This window comes from Castor canadensis, chromosome 8, assembly GCF_047511655.1.
Source record: "Castor canadensis chromosome 8, mCasCan1.hap1v2, whole genome shotgun sequence".
In the NCBI taxonomy this organism is placed as follows: Eukaryota; Metazoa; Chordata; class Mammalia; order Rodentia; family Castoridae; genus Castor; species Castor canadensis.
The window spans coordinates 12,449,356-12,471,411 of NC_133393.1; the positions used below are offsets into that span (position 1 = coordinate 12,449,356).

At 34.2% G+C, this 22,056-nt stretch overlaps 1 protein-coding gene across 13 annotated transcripts in view; it reads left to right on the forward strand.

Annotated features, from left to right (window-relative positions):
- Positions 1-22,056, forward strand: part of Supt3h (SPT3 homolog, SAGA and STAGA complex component) — a 369,638-nt gene that overhangs the window by 218,377 nt on the left and 129,205 nt on the right. For 10 of the 13 annotated variants that reach the window (XM_074082019.1, XM_074082016.1, XM_074082017.1 and 7 more), the window contains 2 exons: positions 12,856-12,942; positions 15,423-15,513. In XM_074082019.1, the coding sequence (XP_073938120.1) occupies positions 12,856-12,942; positions 15,423-15,513 (178 nt within the window). The remainder of the gene's footprint in view (positions 1-12,855; positions 12,943-15,422; positions 15,514-22,056) is intronic. The other 3 variants (XM_074082018.1, XM_074082025.1, XM_074082021.1) reach the window with 1 other exon arrangement.

A 22,056-nucleotide genomic window follows, 5' to 3' on the forward strand; every position in this document is an offset into this window, starting at 1 on the left:
CTTGTTTGTTTTGCTTTATAGCATATTACTTTTCTGAGACTATGTAGTGTTCATATATTCCCCAAAAAGCAGTAAGCTAGGTGTCAGCCAATTATGGCAAGTGTAGCACTTTGGGCCTTTTGCCTATTTTTGTAGATTGAGTTTTATTAGAATACAAATACAGTCCTGCTTATTATTTATGTTGATCTATTGATTGTGTATGGCTAGTCTTCTGCAACAGTAGAATTGAGCAGATACAACAGTTTGTGGCCTGCAAAGCTGACCAGACCTGTTGCCAACACAGACAATGACTTGTGTTTCATCAGTGTTTTTCCCCTTGGTGCCCCAATACACGGTATGCCTGTACAATCCTGCTGCAGGTTAAGAAGTAGAAATTATTTATTCTTATTCCTGTAAGAGTGGTATAGACCAGATATGTTGGCTCACATCTGTTATCCCACTTACTGGGGAAGTAAGATTGGAAGATTGTAGTTCAAGGCCAACTGGGCAAAAATTAGCTCCAAACACTATCTCAAAGAGCAAACTGTGGCTGGGTGTGGTGGTATGTGCTTGTGATCCCAGCTGTGCAGAGGTGTAGGTGTTAGAATTCTGATCGGAAAGATAAAAGCCCAAGACCCTATCTGTAAAATACTTGAACACAAAGGTCAGGAATCATGGTTCAAGTAGTGCAACACTTGTCTAGCAAGCACAGGACCCTGAGTTCAAACCCCAGTACCGCAAGAGTTGTATTAATTGTGAATATTTTTTGAATTTTATTCAAAAATGGAAAAGATAAATCCTACTTGTCTAACACATTTTTTTAAGCTATGCATAGGTCTGAGTTTCTTGCTTTAAGTAAATTGATGGAAACAGATTTAAGAGCAAAAATTAAATTCTTTTAAGCTATAGTTGTTTTAAATTTCTTTTATTTTGATATTTTACTGTTGTCGATTTTTGTTTAAAACTTTTCACACTCCAGTGAAGTATATTTAAAATGTTTGGATAATACCCATCCACATATTAAAACAGTTTTCTTCTTAGAAGTATAGTAATTTATTCTTTTAAAGGTATTGTGAATTTCTTTTTTTCAAAGGTATTTTACACTTTGATCCTGTTTCTTGATCAAATGTAATTAAATAATAGATTTTATTTCATAACTTCAGAAGCAATGAAAACGAAATTATTTTCAGCTGACTTGTTTATTTTTTTCTGTGCCTTTCTACGGTTTAAATAGGATCCTTTCTCTCTGCACTGAATTGAAGTGCAATAGCCCTTTTAAATCACTGTGCCTGGGAAATGAATACTAATTTGAAAATACACTTTAAAGAACAGACATACAATTTTTTCCTGGAAATATCTAATAGTTAAATCTAAGTTAGATGCTGCTTTGAAAGTAATGATGTAAAACAGAAAAGTTTTTAGAGGGTCTTGGAGAATTGAGTACCCTCCAACCAAGACAGGAGTTTCTCTATATTTTTCCCTGCATATATTTTTTACTATCATTAAAACATATATGAGAAGTTATAAAATCAACATGAAAGAAAACAGATGCATGTACACACCCACCAGTGGTTCACATACAGCTGGACATGGGACTTGCTAAATTCAGTAGTTTTGTAAAAAAGTTTTTGAATATTTTTATCAGTATAGTTTTATTTGTACTTTTATCATTCAGTGATTTCTCAAGGATGTCTTCAAGGCTGATGAAGCTGTGGGTTCTCTCCTCCATGTAACATTCTTCATAATCTATGAGCCTCAGGTTAAATGTCCTGAGAGACAGAATACTTGCCTGATTAAACGTAAAAAGACAAAGTAAAATGCTATTAGTACATAGCTTATGAAGTTAATGTGGAGAATTTGAAAAAATACGGGAAAGAATAGAAAAATAAAAATCACCTATGACTTTGCCATCTAGATGTAACTGCTCTTTAATATTTTATATATTATGTTTCATTAAATCAAAATTTTCATAAAATTTACACTAGTAACTGTACTAGTTACTAGTTACAGTTACTACAAATTTTAGTGTACAGCTCAAATTTAATAATTTATCATTAGAAAATCTCACTACCAAATATTCTTTAAAACATTTTCTTTAATGGCTGTAAAACTTTATTATGTATGGACAGTGCCTAGAAATCAAACTGTGGCATGAGAGAGCATTTATTTCTTTAGAATACAATTCAAATGCCCTCTAGAGGGTTTTTAACTCTCTAGCAGTGAGTGAACTTTCCTTCTAAATTCTATCCTGCCAGGAGCATTATCATTCTTAAAAATACGATTTTTAGGATTGTAAAGTGATGACTTCAGTTATTTTAATTTGTAGGGTTTTTTGTTTTGGGTTTTTTTTTAACCTTGACAGTACTTGAGTTTGAATTGAGGGCTATTTGGTAATCAGGTACTCTCCCACTTGAACCACGTACCCCAACCCTAATTTGTAGTTCTGATCACAATTGCTTCCTGTGTTCTTATGTGAATTTTTTATTCTTACCTCTATTAATTTTTTTCTTTAGGGTTTAATTTTGTTCTTACTGTTTTTTCCATGAATTCTTTCCATATAAAGTTTTTATGTATTTAGTATAGTAACTTCTCATGAGCTCTTTTGAAAACACTTTTCCAGGTTATGCCTTTTAGATGGGTCATTTTCTTATGACAGAGTCTTCATTTTAAATATATTCCCATCATTTCTTCCAATGCCTTTGTGGTTAGAAAGTTCTTCAGGTCAAAGTAATAATTTTGCATGCTGTTGTGACAGTAATTTATCTTTTTTTGTTTCTAGAAGTGTATGCATGTGGAAAGAGAGAGAGAGAGACTTTTAAATGTGTAGCCTAGGCTGACCTTGAATTTCCTTCAGAATGCTGGGATTACTGGTGTGAAGATAGCAAGTTTGAGGCTGTTTTGTTCTAAGTGAGACTCTGTCTCAACAAAATAAAACCAAAAAATACTTCATGTATATACTAGGGATATGCTCAGTGTTAGAGTGTTTGCCTAGCATGCTTGAAGCCCTTGGTTCCATAGCCAGCACTAGAAGACAAACAAAAGAATACTTAATAGAAACCCTTCAAATCAATAGTGAGACACTATTTCATTTTTAATCACTATAGAACAGACCATGATGTCAATGTACTGTAATTTATTCACATTTCTCCTATTCATAAGCATTCTGTTTGTTTTCATCATGTTTATTTGATTAATCTTAATAAGTTTGTCAAATTGCTTTTCTATAGTGTAACAGTTCTCATTTCTGCAAATACTTTTTCACCACGTCCCAGCTAACAATAGAACCTGTAGCTCATTTTCACTTTAATTTGCAGTTCTCTGTTACTAGTAACTGTGAGCGTCTGTGTGTAGTTTGGTTTATGTTTGAAATTGTTCTTTGACTTACCTACTCTCTGTCCATTTTTCTATTAAATTATTTTCTTACACATTTCTGAAGTTCACTTTTGCTTAAGTTACATATTCTAAATTTGCAATGAAGAATTTTTCATATAGTCCAATATTTGTTAATATTTTTGTCAGTACTGGGGTTTGAACTCAGTATTACAATTACTCTATCCCTTGCATCACACCTCCAGCTCTTTTTGCTCTGCTTATTTTAGAAATAGAATCTCACTTTTTGCCCAGGCTGCCCTGGACCACAGTCCTCTTATTTTACACTTTCTGCCCTAGCTGGAATGATAGACTCACACCACTGCATCCAGCTGTTGGTTGAGATGGGGTCTTGTGCACTAATCCCCTTCCCCTGGCGCTGGCCTTGAACAGTGATCCTCCAGATATCAGCCTCCTAGGTAGCTAGGATTACAATCATGAGCCATCGGTGCCCAGCTCACTCCAGTAAATTTTATTAAAAATTTATGTAATCATACATTTTAATTTTTTTCTTTTTGAGCTTCTTACTTTCAATAAAAATATTTCCCCAACAGTTAGGTTATATATGTGAGGTCCTAAATCATCTTACACAATTTTAATGATTTTAGTCCTTGCTTTGAAACAAAGTTCCTCAAAACATAGTATGATTTAAAGCAAAAACCATTTTATTATTTCCTATGGTTCAGTGGTTTGACTCAGCTAGGCCTTCTGCTTGCCCTACTTGAGATCTCTCACATGGTTATAATCAGGTAGCCTTTGGAGCTAAGTCATGAGGAAGACTGTGCTTCAGTCAGGACCCTTCTCCATCTGGTGACTGTGTAATGATGCTTCTTTAAGGTACTACCTTAAGACACTAAATACCCCAAAGAAGAAAAGTGGAAATTATAGCAGCAACTTTTTGCTGTCCAGGCAGGCAAATCCTAGAATATCACCTCCCACATGCCATCTGTTGTAGCAAGTCACATCCCAGCCCAGACATGGGGAGAGCTACATAAGGGCACGACACCTGGAGGGCTGACATTGGAGGTGTACTTGAAGTCTAGATAGCACAACTTGGAGTCTAGTTGTGGACTTTAGCCATGGATGTGTCTCCTTGCCCTTAGGTTGCATACATATGTTATTAGATGAGATGTTACTTTTTTCTCTTCAGGTAGGTGACTGTAGTATGTCAAACTATGATTAAATTATCAATTTCCTATTTTTTCTAACATAAACTATCCCTATATAAATGTTCATCTATCTCTGGATTCTCATTCTGTTCCTCTGTTTTCACAGTGTTGTCTTTCTTCTTTATTCCTTTATATTTCTCCCTCCATTCTCACCTGTTTTGTCAAGGTTACTCCTACCCCAAGCTCCTGATAAAGTTATATCTTAATTTTTAATTTTTTTGTCAGATGGTTGTAAAAACACCTGAATTCACATTGAAGTTGTATAGTAAATCACATTTCTTACTTAGAATTTGTTTTCCTTGAATCTCACTCCTGTGTTTCCACCTGTAATTCATACCCATTTCTCAAAAAGGTTGACCCTCCTGTCAATATAAATAAGAAAAATATTTCCATACTTTCTCTGTTAGGGGAATGCCTCTACCAGACCCTTCTGTCTGCTTGCTTCAGAAATTGCTAGTCAGACTTCCTGTACACTTATCATCCTGGGACACTCCTTCCTTTCTTCTCCACTGCACCCCTAATGTCTTCTACTACTTCCTATGAGGAAGTAAACCAGTGGCAAGGGAACTTCTTCCTTGGATTAGCCCCTTATTTTATTGGTATACATTCTCCATTAGCCACATAATAAAAGTCTAGGAAAGGTACATTTTTATTTAATTGGTGTGTCTAAAACTACCTTACTTTGTCTTCAGAAGTTTTTTAGATTTGCCTGTGTGTGAAAACTTTCAGATTACAAGTTATGTTACCTCCAGATTTTAAAGGCATTTCTCTGTTATTTGCTGGTGTTCAGGTTGTTGTTGAGATAATATCATAATTGTTTAACTTTTTTATGTGCACTATTTTTTTCGTTACCTCTGTAAGTGTTCAGTATCTTGTTTGTTCTCAGAATTCTGAAATTCTACCATATGTCCAGAATGTTTTATATGAGATACCTCATCCCCAAGAAAAGTAACTGCTACTTCACTGATCTCATCCCCACTGTCCCTTCTCTCAATATGCTGTAGCCATTTTAACCTTACGTCTTTCCTCTAACACTTTCAAGCAGTCTTATCTTAGGACCTTTGTACTTCCTGTTCACATAGACTGTTCTCCCAGATATACATGTAGCTCACCCTTTAGTTCCTTCTAGTTTCTGCTCAAATGTTCTAACAGTGGGTACTAGAGTGATTACCCTATGTAAAATAACCTACAACACCCACTCCAGCACTTCTTATCCTCCTTACTCTTCCTGTTTTGCCCTAGGAATTACTATGATTTAATTTACTATGTTAATTTGTTTACTATTTATCTTGTGACTATCAGAATATAAGCTCCATGGCAACACAGACTTTATTTTGTACAGTATTCTATCTTGCCATCAAGAAATATGGCAAAATTTTGTGAATGAAATACTTGCTAATGAAGTAGACTTAGTCTAGAGTATTAAATTCTTCATTTCAGGGCTATTTTCTTAAATTACTTTTTAAGATTTTTTTTCACTTTTTTTTTTTTTTTTTTGTCTTCCAGAACTTCTGTTTTGGGTATTGGACCTGTTTTGTCTTGGCATTGTTTGTTTGTTGTTATTGTTGTTATTTGTTTGTTTTGAGATGGTGTCTCACTATGAGTCCAGATTGGCTTTCTGTGTAGCCCAGGATGACCTCAAACTAGTTCGCCTAACCTCTCAGAGTTTTGCAAGGATTAGAAAGACTAATAATTTTGGGAAAAAATGTAAAATATGGCAAGCGTCTCATAGTGTATTCAACAAATGCTGGCTTATTCTTGTTACCTTGTCATTGGTGGTCCGTTTCTTAAGTTTTAATCCCTGGACTACATTGTTTATTTGCTGGAAGACACTTCCTACCCATTTCTAGTTTTCAGTTGTTTGAACAGAAACATTTTTTAAAAGGGGACATAGAAACGTTCTACTTTTGGTGTTTTAGGGGAAAAGTAAGGTTGTGCTACACATTGTTGCTTCACTTTTCCCCTAGCAAAGAAGGAGCTATTGCTACGAAGCATCTTGGGCTTGTATAGTTCTTTTTCTTTACCTGTGCTACATTTGATTCTTACTACGACCTGAGAGTAATATGATCTGAACTTTATCATCTTCCTGAGCCCTTCTTAAAAATCTGATAGTGAAATATGGGACTGGCATCTGGCCATAGGAAACTTGACTGCTCATTTTATTTTACATATACTACATGTAATTTGTTAAGTACTACATACAATATATATTACTTTTCCTATGCAAGCAGTCTTTGGATACAAAATTTGAATAAGGGATACTTTCTCTGATAGACAGAGGGAGGAGTATGTGCAAATTATCTGTATTTGTCATATGATAAAAGCAAAGGGCAGACAGGAAATAGGTAGTGACCAATCAGTTTTATGCATTAGAAACTGAAGTACTTTAATCCCATTTTGCAACTCCTTTGGCTTTCAAATGTATTTGGTACTATTGAGTAGAATACTGAAATAATTAACTGTATCACCTGCTGATTTGTGTACCATGGTAAAATTATGGTAAGATAAGTCATTAATACCAAGTAAGCTCCTAGCCTCGTACTTCCTTCCACACTCCTGTAGTTAATTGGGTTGTTTGGTATTCCCATGGCTATGACTAATTTGATTTCCCTTTGACAGTTGACTCCCATGTACATCTCACCAAGATGTATTTTTGCTTCTTGTGATTCTTCTTTATTTCTTTTCTTATTGATGCAAACAATTAATTATAGACCCAAAAGCAAACTGTACCCAAGTCTAAATACTAGAATCAGAAAAAGCAGAAAGGCTCTTTGGAGCTCATTTGATGTTCACCTCTTTTCAGTTCTCATTTAAAGAACCCAGAGATCAGAAAGATCAACTACAACAGATATAGCTACAAAACTGTACACATTTCAAGGTGTATATTATACTTCATGTGGAGTTTATTTTATAGGACATTGTTAGAGTAATAATTAGTTCTTTATCAAAAGAAGCCAGCATAATTTCCCTTCAGGTTTAACTTAGTTACTTTCTTTTATGCAGTACTTAAAGTTGAAAAATTGTAAGATGAAAATTGAAAGTCAGGGACCATGTTGAACATTTTTACAGGTAGATTTTTCTGTGCAATGTAATGTTTGATTTAGTGATTACATTTCCTTCTATCCTAAATAAGAAATAATCTTAGAATGAAACACAGCTGGATTTTGAGGTTTTTTTACTTAGAATCACAGTTTTGTATGTCTAGACGTTTCTCATCGGTTTGTCATGAGGGTTAAGTGAGATAATACATTGAAGACATGAAGAATAGTATAGAATATTCATTAAATGTTAACATTATAAACAAGGAGTGCCAGCTTTTCACTAATTGTGCTCTCAAAACTTCAATAAAAGCAAAATAATTTTAAAAGACAAACTTGCAAAGGCAAAGAAAATAGAGAACTAAATAGCAGATGAGAGTCATCAGAAAATATCTTGTGGTTCAAAGTAGATAGAAATGCTAAAGGAAATAAAATCTTGAAACATGGAAAAACTCAGAATCAAAGGTGTTTTCACAAGTTTTGGATAGACAGATAAATAAACAGATGTATAGAAAGTAAAGGCATAACATTTTAACACAAAATTTACAAAAATTGTTAACAAAAAAACTATGATTTATAGGTAAAATCAGGAGGATAGGGGAAGAAGATGGTTAAATTCAGGGTGTCTAACAACACTAAATATCCTTCCCCTCTCATAAGTCAGTTTATAGTAGTTAAAGCTAAAAAAATAAAGCATTGTAAGTTTATTTCAAATATGGAGGTAACAGAAAAACAAGCTAAAAAAGTTCAAAGTGGTTGACAGTAGAAGTAAGTTGGGAAGAAGTGTGGCAAGGTATTCCAGTTTATCATTATGAAACTTAAAATATTGACTTTGAATGTTATATACACTCTGAGATAAAATTGAATGTTATATGCACTCTCTGAGAAAAAGTTTTTAAATTATAATTTGATATTTATCAGACACAGCAAAGTGACACAAATTCGGTACTCATTATGGTAGCAATTATTACTAGTAAGATTATTAATAATAGTCACTAAAATCACTGACCACCCATCAAGTGAAAGAAAATCCACACCTACAAACCTAGAGAAATTGCTTGATGCATATAAACTTATGCAGGTACTTGGTGGTACAGCTGGAATTGGAGTCCAGATTTCCTAGTCCAGCCTTCTTCAGTCACATCATGGAGGATTCCAAGAAGACCTTTGAGGTTTTCTGTGGCTGGAGAACTTGTAAACTGAGCATTTAAGTTCCCTAGCTAGGTTAAGTGATAAACACTGTTGATTGAAAACAGTCCTAGTGCTTGTTGCTGTGAGAAAATTATTTTGGAGCTTGTAGTTTGAAGAATTCGTGGCATCCTATAAAGAATCAAGGATTTCACATAATTTGAATGGAGTACTATATGAGGGTTCTCCAGAGAAATAGTACCAAGATGTGAGTGTGTGTTTGGAGAAAGAAGTTTATTGTGAAGATTTTAGTCATACAGTTATGAAGACCAATTCCTAAGAACTTCAGTGGGCAAACTGGAGACCTGGGAGAGCCAAAGTGCTGGTGACAATGTCAAGACACAAGAAGGTCTGACGTTTCAATCTGAGAGCACATGCCACAAAGAGCAATGTCCAAACTCATATGGCAGGCAGAATCCGTTTCCTCTGATCAGCCTTTTCTACTCTCTTTAGGACTGTTCAGCTCTTTAACTGATAGGCAGGATGCTGTAGTTTGAATGTCCTCTCAGCACTCATATTAAGAATTGCCATTGTAAAGGTATTAATGGGGCCTTGAAGAAGTGATTAGGCCAGGAGAGCTCCGGCCTCTCAATGAGTTAATGCTGTTACTGTGTGACTAGGTTACGTAAAGAGGGAGAGGGCTCCTGATGAAATGATCAACCACATCCTGTCTCTCTCTGTCTCCTGCATGTTTACTTGCCCTTCATTCCATCATGCTAGGATGCAACATGAAGGCGCTCAGCAGAGGCTAGAACCAATAACTGCAGAACTGTGAGCCAAGTATGTCTGTCATTTATAAATTACTCAGTGCATGGTGTTCAGTCTCAGCAACAGAAAATGATCTAAGACAGGACAGTCTGCTTTACCTCGTTTACTGATTCAAATGTTAATTTCATCCAGAAACACCTCACAACCACACCCAGAATAATGTCTCACCAAATGTCTGCACATCCATGGCTCAGTCCAGATGACACATGCAGTTAACCATCATACACACAGAACAGAAATTATTTGAAGCTTAGGTTTGGAATTATATGAGAGAAAAACAAAAAGCGTAATGAGAATGAAAGTATATGGGAAATTTCTGTCAGTTGGGTGATGTTAGATAATAGTGAACTGTCATGGATCAGAACAAGAATTTGAACATTTTCTTTGAGGAAGGCCGCTTTAGCTGTTAAAATCTAGGATACATAACAGTTTGGAGACAATGAAATTTAGAAATTTGTGGATAAAAAGCCTGAAAGTCCTGGATTATGGTAAATACTGTGGAAATCGCATTTTCACAACTTTGGGCAGATTAACAACAAATTCGTTAGAAATTTGTGTTATAAAGTGGGAAAGAAGTAAATTTGAACATTACTGTCACAGGTAACACTGAGAAATTAAGAGGAGGTTTATTTGTGGAATAGACATGAGACATTTGAGATGGCAGGTAATGTGTGCTTTTTAATATTCAACCTCAAAGTCTCATGAAGTATTTAAAATGCAAACACTATGACTTTTAATGTCATAGTGTTTAATGTTAGGTGATTTTTTTTTTTACTGTAAAGTAGTTGCTGTGAGTATAATACTTACTTTGAAGAACAGAAATAATTTTAATCAGAATAGAAGTGCTATATCTGAATTACTATTATTGTGATAATATTTTAGCAAAATATTTCACTAAGTTACAAATAAATCTCTACATAGTTACTATTGCTATACCTTTATCCATATAGCTAAGAAAATGTATATGCTTATTAAATTAGTGAGTAGATTTAAAATATTACTCTATATAATGTCTGCTATATTTTGTACAAATAAATATATAGTCTTTATTTGTAGTAAACGTACATAATGGACTGCATGGTTGGAGGCATGACTCAAATGGTACAGCAGCTTGCCTCACCTGCTTGAGGGCTTGGCTGGACCTATTCTTTAAGTTAGTGTTGTTAAAAGATTTTTTTTTTTTTTTGTCTTGCTGGTAGGCCTAGGTTAAAAAAAAAAAAAGTAAGAGAAGTAAGCCAATGAGTAGTATGTATGTTAGTATGGATTGCCTTAGTCACCTAATAAAGCTGCTCCATTGGTAGAAAATAGAAGGGAATAATTTGGGAGAGGTAATGTTGGAGCATGGACTGAGCAGACCCTGGTGAATAATACAATGGTAGTTTCAGTCCCAGTGGCATACTAACTAGGTAGAACCTATGGCACACTAGGGAGTGCTAGCACTCCTAATGGTGGTAATGGAATTATGTAAGTTGAATGAAATTAGAAAATTGGATGATAAAAATGAAAAACAAACTTTTCCTGTTAAATATCACAGCTGGTTTGAAAAGGTGATTTAAACTGTTGAACTATTCTGTCTTTATTTTCCATTTTTATTCTTTTTCTGATTAATGTGTTCATAAACTGACATTTGGCCAAGTGTTACACGTAGAGATTACGTATCTGTATTATGGATAAACCATTGATAAATTGGAAATACTCTTGAGGGATATGTATTTTACCTGTTCTTCCTTAGCAAGAATGAAATAACTTAAGTCTATAGTACTTTTTGGTTTTCAAATCATACATTCTTCACTTAAGAAAATAAATGTTGCTCTACAGTTCTGTCATGGTTCCTTTGTATGCATCCAGACAAATAGATATGTAATTCACATTCCTCTCCACACTGATTGCATGTATTTTAGACTGTGATAGAATTGCTTTTATTTGAAAAAGGATATATACACACATTTCTCTGACACTCTTCCAGGTTTTAGAAAAAAATACGTTCATGCCTGCTGAAAACTGGTAAGTTTCTTTCTGGGTAGATACATCATCTTTTAAAAACCTTTTCCCCCAAGATTTCCTTTTAAATGATTCACAGTTAAATTTAAATTTCTATATTTAGATAGGATTATGTCTATATACCAACCACCAGTATCCAGGAAATTCAGTCATGAAGCTGACACAGAGGGGTTTATAGTCTATTTTGTATTCTGTGTATTTAGAGAAGGTTTGAAGCTTACTTAGCAAAAGCACTTAAACATTCAAGTAGAATTTCTTTTGCACAAATGCACTATTTAATTTCATGTAATTGTTAAGATAGCAGTATGTCACTTTTAAAAGATTAACTCTCAGGAATGTGTGTTTGATTTATTCCTTTCAAAGAAGGGTGCATTTGGGAACAGCTTTTATATGTAAATATTTTTATAATAGTTCAGATTGGATAGAGTTGGTTTGGTGCAATCAGCACAGTTTGATCAAATTTGGAAGAAGTTACAGGCACATTTTTGTAGTGTTTTCTCCAGCATCTTTATTTTTTTCAGCTGGACATATTTTATGTTCCTTCCAACTAATCAAAATAAGAAACCGAATTTGCCTTTGCCAAAAAATAGAACTATCGCTTTTCACATTCTTTTATTTTTCAGGTCATTTTCAAGTAAGATTGTGTTTCTAGGGCTTCTGAATTCCTGAAAACTCTCAACTTTGTAGATATAATGGCCCAGATGAACATTTCAAGGGGAATCTAACTTTTCATGCAGTATATTTTGTGCCGTGCATTCCAGAGACAGTTAACTTTTTGTGTGCATGTGATTAGCGTGGAAAGAAATTAATGCAGTCCAGTATTATGATTTATGGACCGCGTCCCATAGCCACTGAAGACTTGCCAAAACTAAAAGTATTTTTTTTCCTTTGGATATTAGAAACAGCTACTGTTTTTGTTGATCTTTTAAAGTTCTGAATGGGCCTATTTCAAATCATCCCAGCATGGGAGCTCAGATTAATAATATACTTATTCAACTAGTGATACTGAGTGAAACCATTGCTCACATGGTAGGAAGGATAAAATTTCATAAAATTATTTTCAGGTGTATTAATGTATTTCTGGAAGCTGTCTATGATTTTTCTTTGCATGAAAGAAATCAGGGATTTCTGTTTATTGTATCAGTTACAGGTGGGCTCATAAGTTAATTGCATTTTTGTATCTTAAAACATAGGACATTTTGCTCCTAAAAGCAGTAACATGATTGTTAGATTATTCCCCAAGGTTTTTAATTCTTAGTGTATTTATCTCTCTTGAGACTTCATGATTGTGCTATGTTTAATTTATTTTTACTAAGAAAGTCCTAAATTTCCTTTGTTGTCAGTTACAGCAAGCAGCTGAAGTTTCTCAACTGCGGGGAGCAAGGGTGGTCTCTGCTGAGGATCTGCTGTTCTTGATGCGCAAAGACAAGGTAACAGAAAACAGTTTCACCGGGTTAAGGCCTGGTGCTTAATTGAACTCACATAAGGAAACTCATGCCTTTGTTATAGTGTTCAAATTGGAATCCTAATGTTGAACTAATAATTAGTCTTCATATTTGCACAACAAAATGGGTTTACTACAACAGAATTGACACACATTTTTACATGGCAAAGCACTTACATGAAAATTGCGCTAACAGTTAATCCTCACTTATCCTTCCTTGTCTGATTGAACATTTTCATTGCCGTATACTAGTCAATAGATGTTGACTCTGTTCTTATAAGTGGGGTATAACTGAGTGGTATGTTTATTTTCCTTCTCATCGTGTATCTTGACACTAACAGTGTTAACAGCTTTCATAGAGTAATTTTTTAAATTCAAATGAAAAGTTTATTCTGTGACACTGGTTTATAGGAAAGAACAAATCAATCAAGATGAATATTTCAAAAGCATAGATATATACTATAATTTCTATTTTTGGTAAGGATCTACCCTCCCTATTTGAACTCTTAGCGTTAAAATATTTAAGTTCATATTTTTATGTCTAATTTCATCATAATTTTTTGTGAGTATGATTTGAAGAAGCATTTTAAAACTGACAGAAGTTCAAGGTCGTATAATTATTTGGAAAGGCTGAAAAGGATTTGGGCATGTACAGAATGGCCAAATGTAAGGAAATTAACCAGGATGCTGGTTTGGTGATCAGAGCAAAGTATTTGTTAGTATGGTGACTCTGGAAAATAAATGGGAAGGACAGATTGAGAAAATGAGTAACGAGTAAGAATTTGCAAGAGTTGCTGACTTCTGTGTTTTGTTTTGTTTTTTAAATAGTTGGAGCATTCTTAAAGAGAAATAGGCATCCAGTACGTATAGCAGTAGTGCACTGAATAAGGAGCCTTGAAAACTGTTGGCAGAAGTGAGTTTTAAGCAATATTCTTTATGAAGGCAGCTAGGAAGCAACATTGTTCTTTGCAGAACGTCATATATATATCACTTTTATTTTCCACTGTCAGAAGTAAAGAGATTAGTGCATAAACTAGTCCATAGTGACACTTCTTACCCTTTTGGGGAAGTCAAAAACATAAATCCTATTAAAACTTTCAGACCATACACCACTTACAGTGTGTTTGTACTGTCCAGTAAGATTCCTAACCAACCAAGAACATAGCTGTGAAACAATAGTTTGTCAATTTTCTCTTCTTTCTCTTCAAAATAATAATTTTATCGACATGATGAAATGTTCCAAAAAGAATTTAATGTAATCAGACAAAATTACATTAAAATACTGAATGGAGTCAGAACAAAGAGAAAAGAGGGTAGCAAAATATCTATGGGCAGGTGTCTAATTTTTCTTCTGACAGTACGAGTTTATATCAAGCATTTTATAGAATGTCATGTTTTCCATATTGCACTAAGCAACTTTGCCTGGTTTCTTATGAATTCTTCACAATAGGCATGGTAGGTAGGTACTTTTCTTACTTTGACAATGAAAAAATAAAATTCAAAGATTACATTCTACTAAGTTGTAAGAGTATTTTTTAACCTCATTTTTCCTGTATTTATAAAGGAAGGGATTATACTTTCTGCCTGTGTCTCAGGAATATTGAGATATCAAATGATATGGTTATAAAGAACTTTGTAAAATACATTATGTTTCAGCTACTATTCTAAATCTAAACCTAAAGAACAAGGACCAGTGACAGAGCTTTTAAAAGTAAGCACAAAACAAGCTGTAAAGTATTATTAGTCACTTGTATTGTTAGAATAGTATTTTAAAAAATATAAAAAGGCCATTATTGACGCCTAAGTATTGTTCATCAGCTTTAATCCTAAAAATATGTTTTTCAGATTACAGAATATTTTCCAAAAATAACACATATCAACCATCTCTTCAAATATAAAGATTCTCAGAAGCTCACACGGTATTAGCACTCCAAAGGCTGAGGCAGGAGGATCGCAAGTTTGAAGCCAGCCTGGGTTACATAGTCAGACCCTGTCTCAAAAACTAAATAAATAGATTCTCAGAAAGTAAAAAATAATAAGAAAAATATCACTTGGATTTTTAAGAAATTTGTTATGAATTTATTATCTAGATATTTATAAATTGTTTTTTAAATAAAATTTTGTCTTAAAACTATATAGAATTCAGTAGCATAAGTAAACTTAGCTTAGTATGAGTGATGTGGTATTTATCAAAATCATCAAAATAGTTAAAAGCTTTTTCTGCGACATAAAGTAATTATGATTTTGGAATGTATGACTTACAAGTGAAAAGTACGTATGAATACTGTGTGAGCTGTCGTAATTAATTTAGTGACCTCATTTCTATTTCACAGTATTGCTCTACTGATGGCTGCATTTCCCCCAAAGATCCTGAACTGCACTTTATTAAATTTTGTTACTGTAGAATCTTTAATCAGTAAATATGTCTATAAATTTTCTGATTTACCTATTTCATATTTTTAACAGAAGAAACTTAGGAGACTTCTAAAATACATGTTTATCCGAGACTACAAATCAAAGATTGTTAAAGGCATAGACGAGGAGGATCTTCTAGAAGGTAATCAAAACAAAGCACTATGCTGAAAGTACTAGCTTATGACAGGTAAGCTGGATGACATATGCTTGCAGTGTCGACGTGCATGTTCCCAGGAGGCGGGCGAGAGGATCGTGAGGTCCAAGCCATCCCAGGGAAAATAGGAAGACTATCTGAGACACAAAGTGAAAGGGCTTTGGGCATGACTCAAGTGATAAAGCAAGCACTTGGCCTAGCATGTATGAGGTCCTGGGTTCAATTCTCAGTATACCAAAATAATAATAATAAAATAAAACACCACAAATTAGTTAATGAATGTATATGAATATGTTTGAAGTGGAAATAAAGTAACTTTAAAATATAGTCATCAGAATGTAGTATATGTACTTATTTTAAATAATGTAGTCTGGAAGTTATCCAACTGTTTATTTATTCAGCAGTTTAATCTTGTGATTTCATAGGAATCTGGCATTTTATCTTATTTCTTTCTTTTACTACTGTGTACTGCTTTATGTCAATTATGAAACTAAGAAAATTGTGTTGAATGAATACATACTTGTTTTTTGCAAGTGTAATTATTCTGTGGTGGATGTTGGGAGCCATAAATAGTTCATATTTTTTAAATTGATTCGTAGATTATTGTTAAATTATCATAAAAAGTATCTGATAGGATCACTGATTTAAAATTACCTCATTCTGGTCTATTATTCCTGTGTAGTTTAAAATCTAACAAAAACCTAATACAAACCAGTATACTTTCTTTATGTATCTGTCTACTTACTTCCCTATTTTGCAATTTTAGAAACATATTAATGTTGCATAATCAAACGATGTTAAGGTTAAAATAAGTATCAAGGAATACTTACTGAATCAAATAAATTCATAAAATTTATTTAGAAATTTATTTATTTAGATATGTTTTTTAAAATACTCATTTTTTTTTATTTTATTATTCATATGTGCATACAAGTCTTGGGTCTTTTCTCCCCCCTGCCCCCACCCCCTCCCTTACCACCCACTCCGCCCCCTTTTTCTCCCCCTCACCCCCTCAATACCCAGCAGAAACTATTTTGCCCTTATTTCTAATTTTGTTGTAGAGAGAGTATAAGCAATAATAGGAAGGAACAAGGGTTTTTGCTGGTTGAGATAAGGATAGCTATACAGGGCATTGACTCACACTGATTTCCTGTGCATGTGTGTTACCTTCTAGGTTAATTCTTTTTGATATAACCTTTTCTCTAGTTCCTGATCCCCTTTTCCTATTGGCCTCTGTTGCTTTTAAGGTATCTGCTTTAGTTTCTCTGCGGTAAGGGCAACAATTGCTAGCTAATATTTTAGGTGTCTTACCTATCCTCACCCCTCCCTTGTGTGCTAAAGCTTTTATCATGTGCTCAAAGTCCAATCCCCTTGTTGTGTTTGCCCTTGATCTAATGTCCACATATGAGGGAGAACATACGATTTTTGGTCTTTTGGGCCAGGCTAACGTCACTCAGAATGATGTTCTCTAATTCCATCCATTTACCAGCGAATGATAACATTTCGTTCTTCTTCATGGCTGCATAAAATTCCATTGTGTATAGATACCACATTTTCTTAATCCTAAAATACTCATGTTTTGTATTGATTATGGTGACTTCCGTTGCCAGTAGGTACATGATTAATTAAGTAAATTACCACATTAAGGAGAATTTCAGAAAAATGGAGTAAACAGACTTTGAAAGAGAAGTAGTTATTTTCATTTGCCACCAACAAATCAAGTGAAGTAATTTTACAAAAAAATTTCTAACCAAATGTATTACACACTATCACCTATTTATTATTTTGGCAATTCTCATGGAATTTAATTCCTAAAAAATAGTTAGACTGATGAATTTACATGTTTCCTTCAATGGAGTGCATAAGAGTACAGGCTGGGAGCAAAACAGATCTGTGTTCCACTCAGCCGTAGTTTTCTGCTTTCTGTGTGTGTGCCTGGAGAGGTTAGTGTTCTCATTTTTGAGGAAAATTATATCACTTCAAATGTAGAGTCTTTATAAGAATTTAACATAATTCATTAAAAGCACTTGATACATCTCTGCTACTGAATAAATTATAGCTGTTAATAGCATGCCGTGAACACCAGGAAGCTCAGAGTAGGAGGAATACTATTTAGTTGTGCTAATCCTGTCATGTTAGTTTGATGCCCTCTCCTTATGGATTTCAAATTTTTCATCTTCTTAAGTTCAAAATTTTTGTCTTATAAAATTACAGTAAAATAAGTTATAAGGTAAAATATTCAGGTGAGCTACATCTAATCCTGAGAAGGGGCTTCTAGAATGGCTGTGTGAGGAGCTTGCCAGATTCTCCTTAGTGAAATACATCTAACTGATAAAAAAAATTTTTTTAAACAATAATTTAAAGTCTCTAAAAATTGTCTTAAGGGCATATAGTAAATGAAAACAATTATTCAAGAAAATCTGAATTTTAGATTTTAAATCTAAGTCTACCTTTGTGAAGAACAGTAAGGATCTGTGGCATTGGAACCATGACCTGCTCCCTTATCACTCTTTACCACCTGCTCTGCCACCCTAGCTCATTGTGACAGACGCTCTATCCTGGGTACATAAAAGCTCTATTCTAAGAGGGCACAGCTGAGATGACTGCAACTCCTTCCTTTCCCTTATCCTCTACTCCTAGGGTGAAAATACTGACTCAGACATGGCAGGGTCCTGGTTCCTGTCACTCTAGATTGCTCATAGGTAGCCATGTTCACATATTTAGGGACAAGCTTAGAAGATTAGGAGCTATATTCCCTTTCCAGCTCCATATTCTTTGGTTCAAGGGACTCTTTCCAGGAGAAATTACTTGCTGTTCCCAACCTAGCTACAATATAGTGGTACCAAGATTCAACACAGCAAAAGAGGCAGGCCTTGAGAACAGAGAGCTCTGAGGCTTTCCTTAAGGAGGCTGATTATTTGGAACAGAGTGTGTTGAAGTTTAAACCTAGTGGCCTTATAAAAATGGTAGTGGAGATCTGATAGTGAGCCGTTACAGCTAGTAGCTCCATTATGCTAACAACAAGCAAAATTTTTGGATCAGCTAGTAGTTAAACAAAGGACGGAAGGGAAAGAAATAGCTACGAAGAGCCCTCCTGGGATCTTAGCAAAGCTTAAAGATGGCAACACTTTCACTCTTCAAAGGGGATCAGTATTATTTACATTTATGCCCAAATGTAATTATTAAAAATAGCACATTCAGCTAGTATTTCTTGGAGGCTAACAGATGTGTATGATACTAATACATTCAAACCTACCAGAAACTTAAGGGGAGATAAGGGAAAGTGACAGACAAAGACAACCTGACTAAAGCCACAGTCATTTCTGGTACTGAATGAGAATGCATGCTAAAAGCTCCCTTTTCAGGAGCAACATCAGAGTCTACATACTGCAAAGAAAGAGATTCATTGTACCATCTACCCAACTCAATAAACAAATAACCAAACAGTGACAACAAGTCCCAGGAAAGGGAAGAATTGTTACCTTGAGTAACTAGGGCATGTTCTCTAAAATGTCCACTTTCAGCAGCAAAATTCTAGAGATGTTAAGATGCAGGTAAAAGAAAAGCAAAAGTAGGTAACAGAAATTACCTTTTGGTGGTGCAGATGTTGCACTTAGCATGTAAAGCATTCCAACTGTTCTAAGTATGTTCAAATAAGTAAAGGAAATCATGTTTAAAGAACAAAAGGAATGTATGAAGGCCATGTCTTACAAAATACACAGGACAATAAAATGACAGAATTTATTCAAAAAATAGAAATTGTGAAGTTCAAAAGTATAATTACCAAAATGAAAATTTGAGCTCAATAGACATTTTGAACTGGCAGAAGAAAGAACAAGTGAGCTTACTGATAACATTAAAAGCATGCACTGTAAAAATAAAAGAGAAAAGGGAATGAAGAAAACTTAACAGAGCTTCAGAGAAATGTGAAGTGTGTCACATAAGCCCAGTGTGCACATCAGAAGGAAAAGAGAAAATGAAAAAATATTCAAGGAAATAATGACTGAAAACTTCTCAAATTTAATTAAAAAATTATACACATGCCAAGTATCTCAATAAGCTCCAATGGGATGATCTCAAAAAAAACTTACACTGATACACATTATGGTGAAGTCATTGAAAAACTGGAAAGCTACAAAGGAAGGATTTGGAAATGTTACCTTTAGAAAGTAATTAGATCATAAGATTGGAGCCCTCGTCAATGGGATGATTGCCCTTCTAAGAAGACACACAAGAGAGCTTGCTTCCCTTGCCTCAGATGGAAAGAACATGGTCATTTGCAAACAAGAAGTCGGCCTTCACTAGACACCAGATCTGCCAAACCTTGATCTTGGACTTCCCAGCTTCCAAAACTATGAGAAATAAATGTTTGTTTAAAAGAAACAGTCTATGGTTCCCAGTCTGTGGTTGTATTTATGATAGTATCCTGAAGTAAGAGAGGCATCTGTGAAAACCCCACAGATAAGATCAGACTTAATGGTGAAAGACTGGATGCTTTCTCCCCCAAGATCAAGAATAAGACAAGGGTATCCACTTATACTGCTTATATGTAACAAAAGAGGTATTGGTCAATATGCTTAGACAGGAAAAGAAATGAAAAACATCCAGATTGGAAAGGAAGAATTAAAACTATCTCTTTTTGTGTATTATATCATCTTATATAGAGAAAATTCTCAAGAAATCCACTAAAAATTAATACAACTAATAGACAAGTTCATGAGTTTGCAGGATATAAGATAAGTATACAAAACTCAAGTATATTTCTATATATTTCCCCAAAATGAATCTTTTAAAAATGGCATTTACAATAGCATCTAAAAAAATAAAATATTTTGGAATACATTTTACCAAAGAGACCTGTAAGACTGCTACACTGAAAACTATACAACATTGTTCAAAGACAGAAAGCCCAGATGAAAATAGAAAAACATCCTGTTTTCATGGATTGGAGCACCTAGTATTATTAAGGTGGTAGCGTCTCCCAGTTTATCTATAGATACTTCTGCTTTTTATAGTAATGAACAGACTAATTCTATCATTCATTTGGAAATGTAAGATTCTAGAATGGATATGACCCATTTTAGAGGCTATCCATAAACCTGAGTAGCCAAACCCATCTTGATAAAAGACAAGTTGGAGACTCATGCTTACTGATTTCAAATCTTACTATAAGAGTAAACCATGAGTTAGTGGAATGGAGTAGAAATGAGAGTTCAGAAATAGCCCTTCACATTTAGGATCAGTTCATTTTGATAAGTGTTTCAAAACAACTTAATAGGGGAAAAATAGCTAATTCAACAAATGGTGCTGAGAGAACTGGATATCTAAATTCAAAAGAAAGACATCCCCCCTTCATAACACAGTACACGAATCCAACTCAATGTAAATTATAGACCTGGATGTAAGATTTCAAACTACAAAATTCTTAAAAAGAAATGCAGGATTAAATGTTCATGACTTTGCATAATTAAAGCATTCTGAGCATGTGCCACCAAAAGCACAAGCAGCAAAAGAAAAAAATAAGAATGAATAAATTAGAATTGATCAAGTGTAATTAAAGCTTTGTGCTTCAAAGAAAACTCTCAAAGTGAAAAGACAGTTTATAGAATGGGAGAAAATTTTATGTATCATAATTTTTTAAGGACCTTGTATGTAGAATGTGTAAAGAACTCTTCAACTTAACAATAAAGACAAATAACACAATTTAAAAACAAGAAGGGGATCTGAGATATTTCTCCAAAGTACATTTACTAATGGCCAATAGATACTGGAAAAGATGTCAGTATCCGTAGCCATTATGGAAGTGAAAATCAAAACCCTAGTATCTGTGATCAAAAAGACAAGTAATAACAGATGCTGTTGCAAAGTGGTAACCCTCTTCCTTGTTTGTAGGAATATAAAATGGTACGGGCACTTGAGAAGCTCCCCAAAAAGTCAAACAGACATAACAATCAAGCTAGCAATTCAACTCCTAGTGAAGTAGAATGAGGAGAAATAAAAATAAATATCCATACAAAAATTTATACATGAATATTACTAGCATTCAAATAGTAGAAAAGTAGAAACAGCCCAAATGTCTATCAACTGATGAATACATGAATAAATAAAAGAATGGTTTTACAAGGAAATATTATTTGGCAATAAAAGGAATTAAGTACTAATAAAGGCTAAAATGTGGATGAACCTTGAAAGCATTAAGAGAAAGAAGCCAGTCAAAGACCATCACTTTAAATCTATTTAAATGAAATGTCTGGAATAGCAAGTCTGCAGAGACTGAATGCAGAATACTGGTTGCTTAGGGATGTGGGCAGAGAGGGTTGTGATGGAAAGTCACTTAAAACCCATCCTTCTGGTCAAGTCTTCACCACTGATTTCATTAGCTTCTCACTTCTTGACGTCTTTCACCTTTAAAGATTTAGCTATTACTTGAAGATCTGGGTCTATACTCTGTCTCCAAATTATATTGAAATACCTCATAGCAATCTCTAATGAAAAGCTACATAATTTAGACACAAAATGCATTAAAATGTA